The sequence below is a fragment of the Panthera uncia genome, assembly GCF_023721935.1.
Source record: "Panthera uncia isolate 11264 chromosome C1 unlocalized genomic scaffold, Puncia_PCG_1.0 HiC_scaffold_3, whole genome shotgun sequence".
In the NCBI taxonomy this organism is placed as follows: domain Eukaryota; kingdom Metazoa; phylum Chordata; class Mammalia; order Carnivora; family Felidae; genus Panthera; species Panthera uncia.
The window spans coordinates 4,553,254-4,572,342 of NW_026057584.1; the positions used below are offsets into that span (position 1 = coordinate 4,553,254).

Genomic DNA, 19,089 nt, shown 5'->3' on the forward strand with positions numbered 1-19,089 from the left:
AAAAAACAGCAGTATGTGCACATTACAGACACAGAACAACAGAGAAGCAGCTAGATGGCCTCGCACCCTCCTCTCGTGGGCCCTGTGCTCTGCCACCAGCAGGCCAGTCCCTCCCTCCCCAGAGACCTTGTGCTGGGGGTTCCCCTTGCCCGGAATGCTGGTCCCTGCAGGCCTTCCTTGAGCCCCATGTCGGGTAACAGTCTCCAGCCTCACCCTGTCCCCAACCTGCTTTCCCTACCTCCATCTGACGTGGATGTGGGTGTTCCTTGTCTCCCCACAGGAGGACGCGGGTCCCAGAAGGCAGGGCCTTCCACCGTCTGCCTAGTCTGATAGCAGAGCCTGCCCCATAATCAGGCTCAGTCAAGTTCTGAATTAAATAACCTACGAGTAAATCACATTTGTGGATAAATCTGAATCTGTTCAACGCATTTTTTAAATGAAGGAATGAATGCCATTGGGCAGTGTCACCGGAAGGCAGGGTCAGACAGCTTTTTGCTTATAATCCTTTCCCTATTCTCCGACTTTGTCTAAAACGATGTGGGTGTATGATTTTGATATAAGCAAACGTTAACATGGGGGAAATCGAACGTTGCCGTGGGAAGCCAAGTCTTGGTACCTGCCGACCCACTCAGGAAAGCTCTTGAGACTTTCCACGCCGTTTGTGTGATATCTGTTTCCGTGACGCTGTTTGTATAATATCTGTTTCCTCTAAGGCTGGGGGAAAAAAAAAAGCCCAAGCCGCGGTCACTTGGGAGAGGAACCGTGAAGTCCCATTTTCCTCTCTGGATTTGTGGCGTTTCCTGTGTCATCTGCCAGGTCTCTGGTAACTGAAAGAAATTCAATGTCTTCATCTTAGAATTCTTTTCTCAAAAATCAAAGGTTTTCCTTTTCAAATAAAACATTAGCATTTTAATCACTGCCCACCCCCATGTGAGAAACTGTACCCGACTGCTTTTCACATTCCCAGGATGAAAGCTCTTGGGGCAGTTGTTGTGCTTTGAGGGCCCTGAATAGCTTCCTGCATTTGTAAATGTCCATGAAATTCTTGAAGGGATTGAGAGTGCCCTGTGCAAAAGTGTCATGAGAAAAGCAAAGTTTCTGCGCAAAACCAGGACCATTCGAATGGCGGTGGAGGTGAACTCGGCACTAAGCGCCCGTTTACTTGCGAACCACAGTGACAAGCCCAGAATGAGAATTTGTTACGAGGTGCCATTGCTTTTCCATAAATAATCACCTCGTGTTCCTCTCTGTTCAATGTTCTGTGTCTCTTTCTTTAGTTAACGCTGCTGCTCCCAGAGTTTAGTAAGCCTGTCTAGTGAAAAACAGCACAGTAGCTTCCTGGCGATAACAAAGCTATTTCGCTTTAAAATGTCTTAATGAAACAGGTGAGTTTTGTTGTTGGAGATTTAATGATCGTGCGAGGGGGACACCCGTGAGACAAGAGTTATCAGTGGTTGGCACGTTTTGACACATTTAAGCCTCTTCTAGGACTTTCAAGGGGGAAAGTTTGCAATTTCAAACACTTAAGAAGAAGCATTTATATATTCTTACATTTTGAAGCTTTAAGCTCATGAACATTTCAGAAAATGCACTGAGAAGGAACAGTTACCTTCAGATGAAGAAGTAGATGTGCCTTGGGCACACACACACACACACACACACGCCAGCCACAAAACCCACCTTGTAGGGAGGTCGGGGGCTAAGAATAAACTTCCAAATTAGGACTGACTGAAAACAACAAAACACGTCAATGGGCTGATCTAGATCACGTATGCAATGCGTATTTTTCATTCCCTAACTGTGAAACGCAGGATGGGCCTCTTGGGCTGGCACTCAGTCGCAGGATTGATTATTTAAAACAATAAAAGCTCAGCTCCTAGCTTTCCAGCAACTTCCTGTGTGCCCACTGCTGCCACAAGTGGCCTCCGTCAGTCTGTTTTGGGTCTTCTCCCTCTTGGTCTTCAAAGGAGTGTGAACTCCTGGTCACCTGCCCCGCCCGGGTGATGGCATCCCACGATGTCCTCACCTCTGGGGTCACCCTCTGCCGGGCAGGCATCCGGGAGACACGTGCCAAACCCGTCCCGGACCCATCATTCCTTGCCATCATCTCTGCTCTAAAAGCAGGGCCACCCGTCACACGGCCACCCTGATGGGGAAAGACACCGAGGTGACTCAGCTCTGTGAAAACTGCTCCGTCTGTGTGACTTAGTTCTTGTCTATCTCCTGTACGTCTACAGTAGCCACCCCAGAAGAAATTGGGGTCTTATCGTCACCCTCGTTTTCCAAAGTCTGTCCCCCCAAATTTGCAGAACGCGTGGCAGAGACCCTGGCCAGCCAGCGACCGGCAGAGTCGTGCCTGTGCACTCCCCTCGATTCCCAGGTGGGAGGCTGGGAAGGCTGAGAGCCCTCGCTGGACCCGGATTCCAGACAGGCTCTGCTCTGGCCCATGCTCTGTACTCCCACGGTACGGCCAGGGAGTGTGGTGGGCCTGCCCAGCCTGCTCATGACAACATCTTGCGGTGACCATTTCTGCCTCCAGAAGTGCCCACGCCAACCGCTGGGAGCACCGCAGGGTCTCCAGCCTGGGGCTAACACACTTGGAAAACTGGAGCTGCGTTTCCCTGTCCCACCTTCCTGTACACTTTTCCCGTCCGCGGGGTCCCGACTGATCGCTTTGGGAACGTGTTGGAACGTGTTGATGTTCACTGGCCCTCAGGCCTCCATCGCTCCTGCTTAGCTCTGGGCACAGTTGTCCTGCAAGGTCCGTCTCCCCTCAGGAAGTAGGACTTGTCGATAAGGCGGATGAAGAGCCAATGAGTGGTCACGTGGGGGTTCCACTTGACCCGCCACGAGGGCCGGACAGGCATGGGACAGACAAAGCCCTCGGGCAAGTTTTTTGCCCCTTGGCCAGATTTGAGTCACGGGCCAACGTGTTCTGGCCCTGCTGTCCTTCTCTTCGGGATCTGCAGCTTTTCCCGGGTCCCACCACCGTGTCCTTCCTTCGTCTCTCACCTCTTTGGCCGACCTCGGGCCCCTGTGATTCATTTGACTCCCTTCTCATTGGTTTGCCCAGGTGTCTCTCCAGGCACCTGCTCTGCCCTCTGTCTTCACGGTTGACACCTCTTGGTCTCCGCGGCACCCAGACATATGTTCCTGTCTGTGACTGTGACTGTGACTGTCCCTCCCTTCTCAGGCAGCTGTGTCAGGGGGACACCCCCCATACAGGCTCAGATCCCCAGTCTGTGCCCATAGGGGAGACGGAGGTTGGGAAGGTTTCTCAGCCTCTGCCCATTCATTCACACCCTCACCTGCCCACACGGGCGCCTTTCTCCCCACATGGAGCCATCACCTGACCCGTGTGGGGAAGCCTCCGTCTGGCCCCCAGGGCCCTCAGCTGACTCCCCAAGTTGAAGGGCATCTCAGGACGAGGTCCTGGCGAAGTGGCCTTGCTGGGTGGTGTTTGCAGGCCGGGTTCTGGCAAGTTTCCATCACATTCTGAACACAGATCCTGGGACGAGACCTCACTTCCCAGACTGACCGTCTCAGCTCCCATGGGGGGAGCCCCCCCCCCACTGCCCCAGTGCCAGGATCCAGCTGACCTGCACACCTCTGCACACATCTGGAACTCCCCCTCTGAGAAGTGGGCTTCAGCTCAGCTTATGCCGGTGATACTAAATTATCCTTATTTCCTCTAAGGTCACATTTCTCCAGTTATCCTTTTGACTCTCAGAACAAGGCAAAAAGGAAACATAAAACACGTATGATTTCCAACACATCCAAAAAGTAATTCAAAATTATAACCCTTCAGGGGACAGTCATGGGTGTTTGTACGTTCAGTGTTGTCTTTTAACAAGGGGCTGGGGTAAATCACTCACGAGTTCAGCTAGCAATAAAATCTTTCGTGTTTTAGGGAATTGTTTGAATAATGAAAGTAATCTAAAACATATTGCAAAAACAGCCATCCCACATTTGCATAATTGTATAATCCCACAATTAATATATTGTTTATTACATGGTTATAATCATTAGGAGAATACCATTTCATCGTACTTTTTTATTTTTTATGTTTTCACATTAGCAGTTTTCTTCTTCCTCTTTTAGGCATCATACGAGCACGTTTTTCCCGTTTGGGAAGTGGAAGAAAAGAACACAGAGCCACATCACTCTCCCATCAATAATCTCTTGATTCTTCTATTCGAATTTGTGTTCCACGCAAGAGGATAGAGAATTAAACCTGTGTTTTATATTGCTTTAGCCGTTTGTCACCCATCCTCATGTTGAAAAAAAAACAAATTCCTTTTCTTTTTCTTTATCCTTCTGGATTGCAGACATGTGGAGGAACAGAGACGAGTCGTGGAATTTCCCCCAGGACCATGACCCGGAACTGATCAAACAGGAGAAACGGAAGGAGCTGGAGTCAGAGATCAGAATACAGGTAACACGGCACTTACGTTGCCAGAAGACAAGTCAGCAGAAGAAAAGCCACAGGGCTTTTTCACAGTTTCCTGTCAATGACCGACCCAGATTTGACGCTATTTTTAAACTACACAAGGCACACAGTCGCTCGAAAGTGGCGTATTCTGTCCTCACCCAGGTGGACGAGCTGATGAGGCAGGAACTGAAAAACTTGAAACTGGCCGTGAACAGAGAAAAGGAGCAACCAGTCAAAGCAGGGAAGAAGAAAGGAGGCAAAAAGGTGAGTAGTAGCAAGCACGGGAGGGCTGAGGCGCATACAGATTCAAACCAGGCCCAGGAGGGCTGTCCAGCCGCCCGGTGCTGAGTCCCGGGTGCCACCTGGCACACCGGCCGGGCCCGGGGTTGCCGTGCATGGAAACGCCTTCCTTGGGTGGCTTTGCCTCATTCCACCACGCGGCCCTCGGGGATACGGGCTCTTAAATGGGATAAATCCAACAGTCTGAGAGTGACCCACCCTGCCCCTCCCCGCTGCAGATTCACGTTCCCCAAACCCCACAGATATAATGAGGACGATCAGGGGAGCCAGCGATGGGCCCAGATCTAGGGGAGGCCAGCGGCAATGACCAAGCGCTTTGGGAGCAGGGGAATCGGGTGAATTCAGTGTTAAAGTGCCAGCAGTCCATCTGACAGCATTTTGTTGGAGTAGCCAGTTAGATCCCTATATTCGACGTTCATTTCCTAGGGCCCTGTGAGATCATAGAAAACATATATATGGGTCCCTACCTCCGGCTCCTGGCATAGAGCTCCTGAAGCCATTGTAAACTCTGAAGTCATGAGAGCACTGAGAGCATCTTTTGTTCTATTGAGACAATTCTGGGTGGGCTCCTGGGTGGCCCCTCTCTGGGGGCTGGTCACCGGGAAGACCAAAGCAGGATGAGAAGCTTAGAATTTGCAGCCCCAACCCCCCATCCTCCAGAGAGGGCAGCAGTGCTGGCAATGGAGTTAATAATGAATCATGCCTGTGTGAGGAAGGCTCCGTGAAATCCCAGTAATGTCAGGAGGGTAAACACGGGCCCGTACCAGGGGGTTGATGCACCCCGACTCGCTCCTGCACTCAGGACCCTCCCCGACCTCACCCTACGTACCACTTCATCTGGCTGTTGGTCTGTACCCTTTCTCACATCCTCGAATAAACCGATAAACGTCAAGTGTTTCCCTCAGTGCTTCGAGCCGCTGTAATAAATTAATCAAACTTGAGGAGGGGTCACGGGAACCTCAGATTTATAACCAGTGGGTCGGAAGCACAGGGGACAACCCAGACTTGAGGCCGGCGTCTGCTGCGGGGGTGGGGGAGTGGTCGTGTGAAACCGAAGCCATTTCTAGGTAGATAGTGTCAGACCTGACTCAAATTGTAGGACACCCGGCTGGCGTTGCTTGGTGGGGGAACCCCACACACACGCATCTGGTGTCGGAAGTGTTGTGCATGTGGCAGTCACATGAGAACGAAGGAGACACACAGGAGGGAAGAACTGGCCTTTTCCTCACCTAGACCCCTACTTTGACTTTCATCCCAGATCCAGCCCTGCCACCGGGGCCAGAACCCTCCAGGGGCAGGCCACACTTGCCCTCCCTGGCCATGTCCGCAGGTGCGTAGGCAACCTTTGCCCCCGCGATGGCTTTCTCAGGGTTCTCCGGCTCCTCGGCCCTTCTTGTGATTCACAAACTGTCCTGGAGCTTTTCACACATCCAGCTACACGAGTGGCTACTTCCTCCAGCCCCTTGAGGATGACGCTCTCCTGATCCGTCTTCTGTTGACTTTACAGTTTCACAGTTTAACCTTGACTTTTCAGTGCGACGCCTGAATGTCCTTCGTGGCCCTCTTTGAGGATACATCCCTGAAGCCGGAGAGGTCACTGCCTATAGGTCATGGTCTCATCAGTAGGTGAGGGCACTGACTGAGGAGACCACGGACTCTAGTAATGCCTTGCATACCTGCATGAAAAAGTGATGTTTTAGGGGTGCCTGGGTGGCTCAGTCAGTTAAGCCTCCAACTTTGGCTCAGGTCACGATCTCATGGTTCATGAGTTCAAACGCCACACGGGGCTGTCTGTTGTCAACACAGAGCCCACTTTGGCAACTCTGTCCCCCTTTCTCACTGCCCCTCCCCCACTGGTTCTTAATTAATTAATTAATTAATTAACTTTGTTAAAAAAAAAGAAAAAAATTGATGTTTTAGTGACTGAACGTGGAATTCAAGCCAAACAAAATGGGAAATGAAGACAGGAGGTAGCTGTACACCCTCTGGCTGAAAATAGGTTTTCTCATTTTACCCAACAAGTACCATTGGCCAAGCCCAAGGCCAATGGGCTTCCTCACCCTCCCGCACGACTGCCCTGTCTCACTGACTGCAGTCTGGTGGCTGCCCTGTCCATGGAATGACTCACAGTATGTCACAAGGAGGGGCTGCTGTGAATTTCCCTTTTGGGATTAAATGGGTTGTGTTCAGGGTACCCCAATAGCTTGATGGTAAATCTGTAACTATCAAGTTTTGCGTGCCTCAAACTCCAATTCAATGACCTAGGCGTAAACCTTGGAGACATAAATTGAATGTGTGTTTCTTTTCCCATTACATCAAAAAACTTATTGCATTGTGGTTTTAATTTGCTTTCCCCTGATAACTAATGCTTTTGAGCATATTTTTTAATATGATTTATTGTCAGATTCGTTTCCATACAACACCCAGTGCTCATTCCAACAAGTGCCCTCCTCCCTTCCCATCACCCACTATCCCCTCTCCCCCACCCACCATCTACCCCTTAGTTTGTTCCTTAAAAAGGGTTAGTATCAAAAATCTGTAAAGAGCTTATCAAACTCAACACCAGAAAAACAAATAATCCAGTGAATAAATGGGCAGAAGACATGAATAGACACTTTTCCAGAGAAGACATCCAGATGGCCAACAGACACATGAAAAAATGTTCAACGTCACTCATCATCAGGGAAACACAAATCAAAGCCACACTGAGATACCACCTCACACCTATCAGAGTGGCTAAATTGAATGTGGTTTTAATTTTGAAAGCTGAAGCTTAATTAACTCTACCAAATCCCATCCTTCAGAAGACCATTAGCAGAAGGGAAATAGTCCACCTCAACCATAGAAAAGAAGGAGGAAAAGGACTCAGAGGGATAGAATTGGGCAGTATTAATCCATCATCATCCAGAGAAAGTGACTTGATCAGAGATCGTACAGCAGCCTGAACAGTCCTTTCAGAATACAAATCTGATGTTATCACTCCATGCTAAAACCCTTCAATGGTATCTTAATCCCCCAAGGATAAAGATGACGATCTTCAGCCAGGCTTACAAGGCCATGTCTGACCTGGCCAGTGCCCTCTTCATGATCTTCAGCATTCTGACCTTCCTCTCTGTCCCCCAAACATACTATGCTCCTTCCCAACACAGGGCCTTTGCACATGCTATTCCCTCTCAAGAACTATCTTCACTCCCTTTCCCCTAATTCCTCGCATAGTTAACCCTACTCATCCCTATGGTCTCAGTGCAAGCCTTTCTTTCTCAAGGAAGCCTTCTGGGCCATCCATAGTAAGTCTTCTTTCTCTGCATACACATAGCACTGTGTACTATATCTTCCTGGTACTCTGTCAGAGTTTTAATATTATATTTACTAGTGAGATCATTTTGTTGGTATCTGCCTTTCTGAATCTACGGAAGAGCTGTGAGTGCAGAAACTGTGTGATTGTCTTTTTTGATTGCTCACCATTGTAACCCTTTCTGGCACAAAGCAAGTCCTCAGCACATATTATCCAATAAATTAATTTGTCAGATCTAGACCCCATGCAGATTGATCCCTGTAAGCTAAAGATGTGCTTCAGGATGTCACAGGATAGCATCAGGAGCGATTCACAGCATCCAGCCACCTCCCGTAGTAATGCCATAATCACCAAGCAACCTTCCGATGAGTTATTATAGTTTCATATTGATTTTCCTTAAGTTGGAAGTCTACAGGGTCTGTTTCTCTTGGCAAGTGTGTGTGTCATTCTAAATTAATCTACTTACATTACAGTCTGTTCCACCTTCTCCTGTTATTTGCAGATCCAAAATTAGGCTTGAGGAACAGATTGTCTTTATTAACTGTTTAATTCAATAAGTATTTACGGAGCACTGTATGCCAGGAACATTTCAAGGCATTCGGGGTACAGAAGAGAACAACACACACAAGGCATCTGTGCCGGCAACAGCAGGTTTCTAGGTCTGCAGGACTGGGTCTCTCTGGATGTGCTGTCATCCCCATGATGACACCACTGGGTGAGGTCCTGCCTCTCAGGGGCCCTTTCTCTCCTGAGTTCCTCTCCTGTTGTAATCACAGAAATATTAAGGACATAGGAGTTCCTAGAGAAGCTAAGAAACTCCTTGACAGTAAAATCTTTGGTTGACTCTCTTGCATTTCCCAGAGTGCCAGCATATATAAGTGGGGGAGGGAGGAATGTCATATACAAAAATAAATTGAGAACCTACTTTTAAAAGAAACAAATGAGGGGTGCCTGGGTGGCTCAGTCGGTTAAGCGGCTGACTTCGGCTCAGGTCACGATCTCACGATCCGTGAGTTCGAGCCCCGCGTCGGGCTCTGTGCTGACAGCTCAGAGCCTGGAGCCCATTTCAGATTCTGTGTCTCCCTCTCTCTCTGCCCCTCCCCTGTTCATGCTCTGTCTCTCTCTGTCTCAAAAATAAATAAACGTTAAAAACAAAAAAATTTAAAAGAAACAAATGAACATTCTGCACCTGAAAAATGCAGTATCGGAGATTAAAAACTCCTGGAACTGGTCTGACAACAGCATGGACATAGCAGAAGACAGATTGAGCTTTTACCGGTCAGTAGGAAGTGTAAACTGAAGCACAGAAAGAACAAGAATGTAAAGAACAGAACAGAGAATAAGAGACACTTGAGACACGGTCGAAAGTGGTACCGCATGTGTAACTGGAATCCCCCAAAAAGGAAGGAGAATGGGAAAGAAGCAATATATGAAAAAGTACTGTCCATGAATTTTCCCAACCGGATGAAAGACACGAAGCCGCAAGTTCAGCGACGTCACTGAGGTCTGACTGGGATGAAGCAAAGAAAACTACATCTCGACACATAGGAGTCAGAATGCTGAAAGGCGAAGGTAAAAGGCAAAATCTTACTGGATTTTTTTTTTTAAGATATATTTCCTCCATGGAAACAAGAATAAGGATGCTGACTTTCCCAACAGAAACTATGGAGCCAGAAAGCAATGAATGGCATCTTTAGAGATTCGAAAGAACTAACCGCCAACCTAGAACTCCAGACCCAGTGAAAACATCCTTCAAAAGTGGAAGGAAATAGAAGTGTTCCCAAACAAAATTTTGGAGATCTTAGCAGCAGCAGACCCACAACGTGAAATACTTTAAAGGATAGTTCTCAGGCGAAAGGGAAAGACTCCCAGATAGAAACAAAGACATGTAAGAAGAAAAGATCCGCTGTTGAAAATGGAAGTATTTTGGTAAATATAAAAGGCCACTTTTAGAATATTTGCTTTTGAAGGCAAGAATCATAACAAAGTCATATGTGTTTATACCACATGGAAATGAAATATATGACAACTGCAACCAATAAGGTGGGCAGGGGTAAGTAGACTTGCAAGGTTATTGCATTGTTCAGGGCACTGTAAAGTGCTGGTCTACTATAACAAGTTAATAATATATCTTGCAATTCTCTAATTGATATTAAAATGTATAACAAGCAATAGTGAAAATAAAGTGGACAGATGAAAAATACATGATTGATTAGAAAGAATACAGGAAAGGGGAAGGAAAAAAAGAACAGATTGCATAATTAGAAGACAAATATAAAGATAATAGAGTTAAATTTAATTACTGGTAGGAAGTTAGATGCACAGATCAACAGAACAGAATGTGTACTCCCAAAATAGGCCCGCAGGAATACTCCAGAGTGATTTTTGACAAAGGTGCAAAAATTCAAGGAATAATAACTTTTACAATATGCGGTGCTGAAACAACTAGATGTCCACAGACAGAAAAAACGAACCTGGATCTAGGTCTCACACATTGTACAAAAATTAACTCTGACTAGATCATGGGCTTAAATGGAAAATGTACAACTGTAAAACTTTTATTAAAAGAGAGAACATCTTTGGGATCTAAGGCTAGGCAGAGTTCTTAGAATAAATGCCAAAGCAGAATTCATGAAAGGAAAATTTTGGCTTTGTCAAAATGAAGAACGTTTCCTGTGTGAAAGATTTCTATTAACAGCGTGAGAAGACAAAGTACAGACTAGGAGAAAATAACTTGCAAGCCACATATCTGAGGAAAAGCTGGTGCATACAGCATACAGAGAACTCTTAAAACTCAACAGTTAAAAACCAAACAACCTAGGGGCAGCTGGGTGGCCCAGCTGGTGGAGCGTCCAACTCTTGATTTTGGCTCAGGTCATGATCCCAAGGTCGTTGGATCGAGCCCGTGTCAGGTCCCGTGCTGAAGGTGGAGCCTCCTGAAGATTCTTTCTCTCTCTCCTTCTGCCCCTCTCCCGCTCTCTCTCACACTCTCTTGAAAATAAGATTTTAAAAAAATTAAAAAAAAAAAAACAATCAGAAAAAAATGGGCCAAAGACGAGAGGCATTTGGCCGATGGGGAGGAAGAAGCATAGGAAAAGACATTCGGTGCCATGAGTCATTAGGGAAATGCAAATTTAAATCACAATGAGAGGTCACCACCCAACCATGGGGATGGCTCAAATAAAAAATAATGGCAACACCAGTTGCTGGAAAGAATGGGAAGAAACTGGATCACTAATACATAATTGGTGGGAATGTGAAATGGTATAGGCACCCTGAAAGGCAGTTTGCACTTTCTTTGCAAACCAGACTACTCTACAACCCAGCAGTTGCATTCATGGGCATTTATCCCAGAGAAACAAAGACACACACACACACACACACACACACGCACACACATTTATGGCATCTTGATTCATAATAACTCAAAACTGAAAGCAGCAATAAAAAAGAATAATCATCGATACGTACAATGACCTGGCCAAATTTCCTGAGAATTATAATGAACGAAAAGCAAAATGATACCAAAAAAAAAAAAAAAAAAAAAAGTCCAGTCTGTGATTTTGCTTATCCAACATTCTCAAAAGGACAAGATTACAGAAATGGAGGGAGACTCTTGTGGTTTCTAGGGGTTAAGGATGGGGTGCTCGTGGGAGGAAAGTGAGTGGGTCTGGGAGAGGCCATCTGAGGACCCTGGTGGAGACAGAAATGTTCTGTATCTTGACTGTTCCAATGTCAATACCAGCGTCTTGGTTGTGACCTTGTAAGATAGTTCTATAAGATGTTACCATTGAGAGAAACCTGGTGAAGAGGACGCAGGACCTCTGTAGTATTTCTTATGACTGCGTGTGAATCCACTATTTTCTCAAAATAAAAATTCTAATTTAAAAAAACCTGAGAAACATCAAGTGTAACCACATAAGTGAATCTTGCAATCACAGTATTGAATGACATTCAGTTCTCTCTTTGAGAGAAAAAGAACATGAGCAGGAGAGGGGCAGAGAGAGAGAGAGGGAGACACAGAACGCGAAGCGGGCTCCAGGCTCCGAGCAGTCAGCACAGAGCCCGATACGGGGCTCGAACCCACGAGCCGTGAGATCGTGACCTGAGCCGAAGTCGGACGCTTAACCGACCGAGCCACCCGGGCGCCCCTAGACATACAGTTTGTATTGTATGATTACCTGTAGAGGAATAGGCAACATGAGTCCACAGTGACGTCAGAGGAGCAGCTTCCACAGCAGCTTGAGAGACAGGTCAAGGATAAGAAGATGTTCTAGATGTTGAATGTGGCGGTGTTTGTATGGTTATATGCAAACTTTAAATGCAAAGGTTAGTCAGCCTGGATGCGGGTGATGCTTCACTGCACATAAGTTATATGTGACAAAAATAATGAACGAGTGAATGAGGACGTGGACGTGAAGGAGTGAGATGCTGGGACAGTAAGTGCCCGACGTTCAGTCTGCGTGACAAGGAGTACGGGTGGCCCGAGGAGGCCTGAGATGATAAGGGGAAGGAAGAGAGAGCCAGGCTGGGAGAACGTCATCCGCCGTGCTGGCAAACTTGAACTTCATCCTGTGGGCAAATGGGGCGATACCGATGGACGCTGTAGACAGAGGAGTGAAGCAATCGGCGCTGTTTTGAAAGATCACGTCCCAAGCCCTTCCCTCCAGCTGTCCCAGTGATCAGAACGCAGAACCCTCTGGGAACCAGATCTTGGGCCAGACGCTAACAGAGCGCGACACCGGGCGTTAAGGACGAGCACAACGTGATGGCCTGGGCACGCGGCGCTCTCCTCCTCTGTAGATGAGAGCCAGAGTGTTGGGCGCCTGCTGGGAATCAGGCCCCACGCAAGCTTCACAGTGGTGACCTCACTGTCCACCCGGCCAGGGACATGCCCACACAAGCAAGCTGGGGGTCCCCAGGCCAAACCCTATGTCCAGGAAAATGCTACACCCACACGCTCGGCACACCACAATTGACACTCTCATCCCGTTCCCCACCACCACTACCAAAACAGCTTCCCTTGCTAACTGCTAGAGATAATTTGCTCGCTTGTCTGTATTAAATTGTTGGCTCTTTTCATTTTTTTTTTTCCAGAAAAAGAAAGGGAAGACAGGCAAAAAAGGGAAGAAGGATACAGATCTGACAGCTGACAGGTGAGATGTGCACAAGTGTTGCTGTTCTGCACGGCTAGGGGGCCCCCCCCAGAGCAGCGCGCCGGTCTCAGCCGAAGTCGGCGGCCCCCGTCCCGGAAAGGCACCCCTCCCTGTACCCCGCACCTCCTTCATCCTCCAGGCGCTGGGACCGCTCTGGCCTCCTACACTGGAAAGATGTCTGCCAAGGTCAGGCCCCATCGCTTCTGAGATCATACGACTTAAGCTTTTAAGATTCGTGGGGTTCTTAGGGCGCCTGGGTGGCTCAGTCGGTTGAGCGTCCGACTTCGGCTCAGGTCATGATCTCACAGTTCGTGAGTTCAGGCCCCGCACCAGGCTCTGTGCTGATACCTTGGAGCTTGGAGCCCGCTTCAGATTCTGTCTCCCTCTCTGCCCCTTCCCCGCTCATGCTGTCCCTCTCTGTCTCTCAAAACGGAATAAATGTTAAAATAAAATAAAACAAAACAAAATAAAATAAAAATTAAAATCGTGAGGTTCTTAAGAATTTGTTTAAGAAATAGCATCCTGATCCAACTTTTGATGGAATACTTAGACCCCTTCAGGGCAGAGTTCCTGTGACCTGCCCTGTCCTGGGCCCCACCCACTGAGGCACTTCCTAAACGCTCATTGAAGGAAAGGAAGAGGATTTGTCTCATCAAGGGATATTTCCATTTCCTTGAGCTCCACTGGCCAAATGTTGATACTCATGAATCATTTTATTTTTTAAGCTTATTTATTAATTTATTTTGACGGGGGGTGAGAGAATCTGAAGCAGGCTCCGCACCATCAGGGCAGAGCCCAACAGGGGGCTCGATCCCACAAACCGTGAATCATGACCTGAGCTGAAACCCACTGAGCCACCCAGACGCCCCTTCATGATTCATTTTAAATGCTCGTTTTTAAGCTGAAATGGCCCTTCGGTGCTTTAACATTGGAAATAAATAGGACTTAGGTTTTCAGATATTTCCAAGGAACGTCGTGGAATCTAAGGAACAAAATAAACAAAACAAACGCAACAGAACAGAAACAGACTATCGATACAGGAAGCAAGCTAGTGGTCACCGGATGGGGGAGGGTTGGGGGTCAGGTAAAATAGGTAACATGGATCCAGAGGTACAAACTTCCAGTTATACATAAGCCACGGGGATGTAACATACAACACAGGGAGTACAGTCAATGATATTGTACTAACTTTGTATGGTGATGGATGGTACCTAGACTTATCATGGCGATCATCTTGTAACATATGTAAATATTCAATCACTATGAAATGCATATGAAACTAGTAGGATATTATATGTCAATTATACTTCAGTTAAATAAGCAAATAAAAGTAAAATTGAATTAAATTAGATACCTAATAAGTGAATGTCAGAAATCATTTTGAGGGGCTCCTGGGTGGCTCAGTCGGTTGAGTGTTCGACTTCGGCTCAGGTCATGATCTCAAGGTTCGTGAGTTTGAGCCCTACATCGGGCTCTGGGCTGACAGCACGGAGCCTGCTTGGGATCCTCAGTCTCCCTCTCTTTCTGCCCACCCCCCCTCAAAAATAAATAAACATTAAAAGAAAAAGAAATCATTTTGAAGGAAGACCTTTCTTCCCGTGGGTTTAGTCAATGGATACTATGTGTTGCTCCCTGTTTGGGGTGTTTCCTAGTCCTCCCCTGGGTAGCAGGGATACCTTCCCAAACTCTGTTTGAGAGAAGACCCATGAGAAAGGAAGCCCTGAGAACCATCCAGAAGGAAGTGGAGGCCAGAGCTGGTGCACGTGCCTGGAGCCCTGACACGAAAGCACAGAAGGAGCTGGTCGTCTCATTCCTGGAAGATTTTTCACTTCAATTTTGGACAACCCTGTGTCTCTAGACTAGGGCTAATTCTGCCAAGACACAGGAAGACAACTTCTGTTTCTCTCATGAAGTTAATGTAAACCCAAAACCAGTGTTTTTACCATATTTAAGGTAGGTTTAAAGTTGAAAATGTTTTTTTATTCCATAACAGAATTCATTTCACTGGAAAGATCGAAATACGGGTTTGTGTCCCGGGCTTCTTAATATATTTTGTTCTGATTGTTTTGGAGAATCTTCAATGTTACATTAAACATTTTATGCATATATTATATGTTTATATCAAATAAGTATTCTAGTTGGAAAACTACAGTTAGTGCCTCCTTGATACAGGTCAGATACTGTTATCCCAAGTACCATTACAACTTAAGCCTTAATTCACAGCAGAATTTTAAACACTTTTCATTTAAACACTATTGTAAATATATTTGAAAGAACAAAATTGCAGTCAGTCAAAGATTGGGGTCATTGAATTAACATGTATCCGAATGGTATTTGGCTTAAATATAACTGAGAATTCTTTATCACCCTAACCTGGATCGTAGAACAAAGAACTGGTTAAATATAGTTATATTTACAATTCCTCATTCTAAAGAAAGACTAGGGTAGAACTAAAGAATAAAGCTTCTAGAAACGAAAAGGGATTAGATGAGACATCTCAAAGGACTGTACTCAATATGTGAGCTTGACCTACCTGAATTCCTATAAGCTAAACCCCAGTTAATTTCACTGGGACGTTCACTTACTAAGTGGGATACTGTCTTGATTTTTTTCTTCAATTAGTCTAAATTACCAGTGCACTGGCTGTATGCCCAAGGCCCTGTTAGAGTAGTGGGTTGACATCTGTAAACACTATGGAAAAGTATAATATCCTCCTAAAAAAATCATCACCCCCACTGCGTTAGACATTTCATCTTTCGGAATAGAATTAGTTCCCCTCTGAGCCTTTGTTCTTTATAGGTATTTCTTTTGAAGTCTTATGCTATTGGGTTAAAAGGAAACATCAGTTGCACAAAGGATTAATGATCTGCTGTGGCTTGCAGATGCTAACTGAATATATAATCGTGGGCCCATTGCACTGCTATTATAGGGCAATTTCTAATTCATATTTGTGCCGTCCCAAGGATTCATGAAAGGGCAGACTGCAGAAGCTGTAGCTGGTCTCAGATGCCCACAGATATAATTCTTATTAATGGGAAACGTCCGACGTGCATGTGGATGAGCAAAAGTATTGTTTTCGAAGCCTGATGTGTCCCTCAATTGTAGCAATGTTTCCAAACGCCAGCTTAGTTGCATAGACACAAATGTGCATAGGAATAGGTCTGGTGAAAGTTCTCTGCATATGTGATGATTAACAGAAATGCTGACTTTATGTGTCTGCTCATGGAATAGCTCCTCTGCTTTGTCACCAGGACCATCGAGTCTCTGTACAAGGAGCTGGTGGAAGAAGGGTTGCTGATCCGGGCTCTGAACGTTAACCTCTCCGATTACATCGGTAAGGTACACCAAGAATTACGCATGTCTGGGTCGCATGTGTCGCCCCTCGGGTTTTGAGGTCCCAACAGCTGGAATTAGGTTTCCTTGGTGGTTTTTGCCCAAACCAAAACCTGGCCCAAGGCTCGGAGTAGATTTTTGTCTAATGGAATGGATTTGAATTCATTCCGTGCTGTGAGCTGATAGGTCCAGCTCTCCCCCCTCATGTGGTGGAGGGAGGTTTTTGAACCTACTCGCAAAGTTCCTTGCGGCATTCTGTCTGGAATAAGCTATATTGAGGAAATGAAGACTTGTTCGTATTTTCGTGTTGAAACAAAATGCCCCAGGGGGCAGCACCTGGAACTTGAACGCACAATTCTTACGGGAGGAATTCCTTCCAGAAGGGGCCGCCACACAGGTCACTGGAAGGAAGGAGGAGGGACATTTGCTGACACCATCTTCAACTAAGTTTTCTCTTAATTTTTAAAAAACAACACGATGACCTGAAAACACACTTAAAGCTTAAAACTATTTGAAATGCCAGCACCCTAACGCAGGTATGATTTTCACTTTCTCGCACATGCCATGAACTAGGACATTCTCCCACATAACCACGAAAGGATAATCACACTCAGACAACTTGGCATCACTGAGATGTGATGCCTTCATAAGTTTTCGTCTTTCTGAATCCAACATCCGGTCAAGGACTGTGGATGCGGTGTTCATATCTTTGCCCCTTTAATTTGGAACACCTTCCAACCTGACGTCTTTCACGCCGCTGACCCTGTCAGAGTCTGGGCTGTTTTACAGACTGTTTTTCAACAGAGGTGGTTTGATGGGTTTCCTCATGACTTGATTCGGGGGAGACTGTTTTTGGTAGGAAGACTTCATAGGTGATATTGTGTCCTCAGAGTTGCACGATGAGGGCCCGTCGTGTCCCATCTCTGGGGGCGTTACATTTCATCACTGGCCAAAGTGCTGTTCCCCAGATTTCTCCACTGCCAAGCTTCATGTTCCCCCTGGTAGTTAATGAACAGCCTGTAGGGGGGAGTCTTTGAGGCTCTGGAGATTCTGTCCCCAACTGGTTTAAAGGTTTTATCAACCACTGATGAGTTTTGCCTACGTCGATAGCTGCAGCTATCGATAGGGTAGCTGTAAAACGGGGATGTTCTATTTCTGTCTTCTGTTCTATGTTTAGAAGGTGCCATTCCTCTAGGAAGAAATTTCCTTCCTACCCCTTTTTGAAATTGTTGTGCTGTCAGTGTAGAAACGTGGATTCTCTCTTTTTTATTGTATTATAATCAATTTCCATCTTATTCATTCTGATGTTATACACTGACCTACGTTTGGCCCGTAGGAACAAGGAGATTGATATTTCCCTCTGATCAAAAAGTGATTAATGTGATCCCTTTGAAATAAAGCCACATGGGGCACCTGGGTGGCTTAGTCGGCTAAGCATCCGACTCTTGATTTTTACTCCAGTCATGATCTCACACTTGGTGGGTTTGAGCCCTGCATTGGGCTCTACACTGACAATGCAGACCCTGCTTGGGATTCTCTCTCTATCTTCCTCCCGCACCCCCCCACTCTCTACCCCTCAGTGCACTCTCTTTCTCAAGATAGAAAGAAAGAAAGAAAGAAAGAAAGAAAGAGGAGGAAGGAAGGAAGGAAGGAAAGGAGGAAGGAAGGAAGGAAGGAAGGAAGGAAGGAAGGAAGGAAGAAAGAAGAAAGAAAGAAGAAAGAAAAAAGAAAGAAAGAAGAAAGGCATAAAGGAGGAAGGAAGGAAGAAAGAAAGGAGAGAAAGAAGGAAGAAAGAGAAAGAAAGAAAGAGAAAGAAGAAAGGAAGGAAGAGAGAAAGGAGAAAGAAAGAAAGAAAGAAGAAAGAAAGAAAAAGAAAGACAGAAAGAAGGAAGGAAGACAGAAAGGAGGAAGGAAGGAAGGAAGGAAGGAAGGAAAGGAGGAAGGAAGGAAGGAAGGAAGGAAGGAGAAAGAAAGAAAGAAAAAAGAAAGAAAGAAGAAAGGCATAAAGGAGGACGGAAGGAAGAAAGAAAGGAGAGAAGGAAGAAAGAGAAAGAAAGAAAGAAAGAAAGAAAGAAAGAAAGAAGAAAGAAAGAAGAAAGGAAGGAAGAGAGAAAGGAGAAAGAAAGAAAGAAAGAAAGAAAGAAAGAAAGAAAGAGAAAGACAGAAAGAAGGAAGGAAGACAGAAAGGAGGAAGGAAGAAAGGAAGGAAGAAAGGAAGAAAGAAAGAAAGAAAGAAAGAAAGAAAGAAAGAAAAAGACAGAAAGGAGGAAGGAAGGAAGGAAGGAAGACAGAAAGGAGGAAGGAAGGAAGGAAGGAAGGAAGACAGAAAGGAGGAAGGAAGGAAGGAAGAAAGAAAGAAAGAAAGAAAGAGAAAGAAAGAAAGAAGAAAAAGAAAGAAAGAAAGGAGGAAGGAAAGAAGGAAGACAGAAAGGAGGAAGGAAGAAAGAAAGGAAGGAAGAAAGGAAGGAGGAAGGAAGGAAGGCAGGAAGGAAGAAAGAAAGGAGGAAGAAAGAAAGGAGGAAGGAAGGAAGGAAGGAAGGAAGAAAAAGACAGAAAGGAGGAAGGAAGGAAGG

The 19,089-nt window shown here is 46.0% G+C and overlaps 1 protein-coding gene across 1 annotated transcript in view; it reads left to right on the forward strand.

Annotated features, from left to right (window-relative positions):
• The window catches only part of IQCA1 (IQ motif containing with AAA domain 1), a 147,056-nt gene that overhangs the window by 81,089 nt on the left and 46,878 nt on the right, over positions 1-19,089 (forward strand). The window contains exons 11-14 of the mRNA XM_049614464.1: positions 4,329-4,435; positions 4,595-4,696; positions 13,125-13,183; positions 16,435-16,517. Coding sequence (XP_049470421.1) covers positions 4,329-4,435; positions 4,595-4,696; positions 13,125-13,183; positions 16,435-16,517 — 351 coding nt within the window. The remainder of the gene's footprint in view (positions 1-4,328; positions 4,436-4,594; positions 4,697-13,124; positions 13,184-16,434; positions 16,518-19,089) is intronic.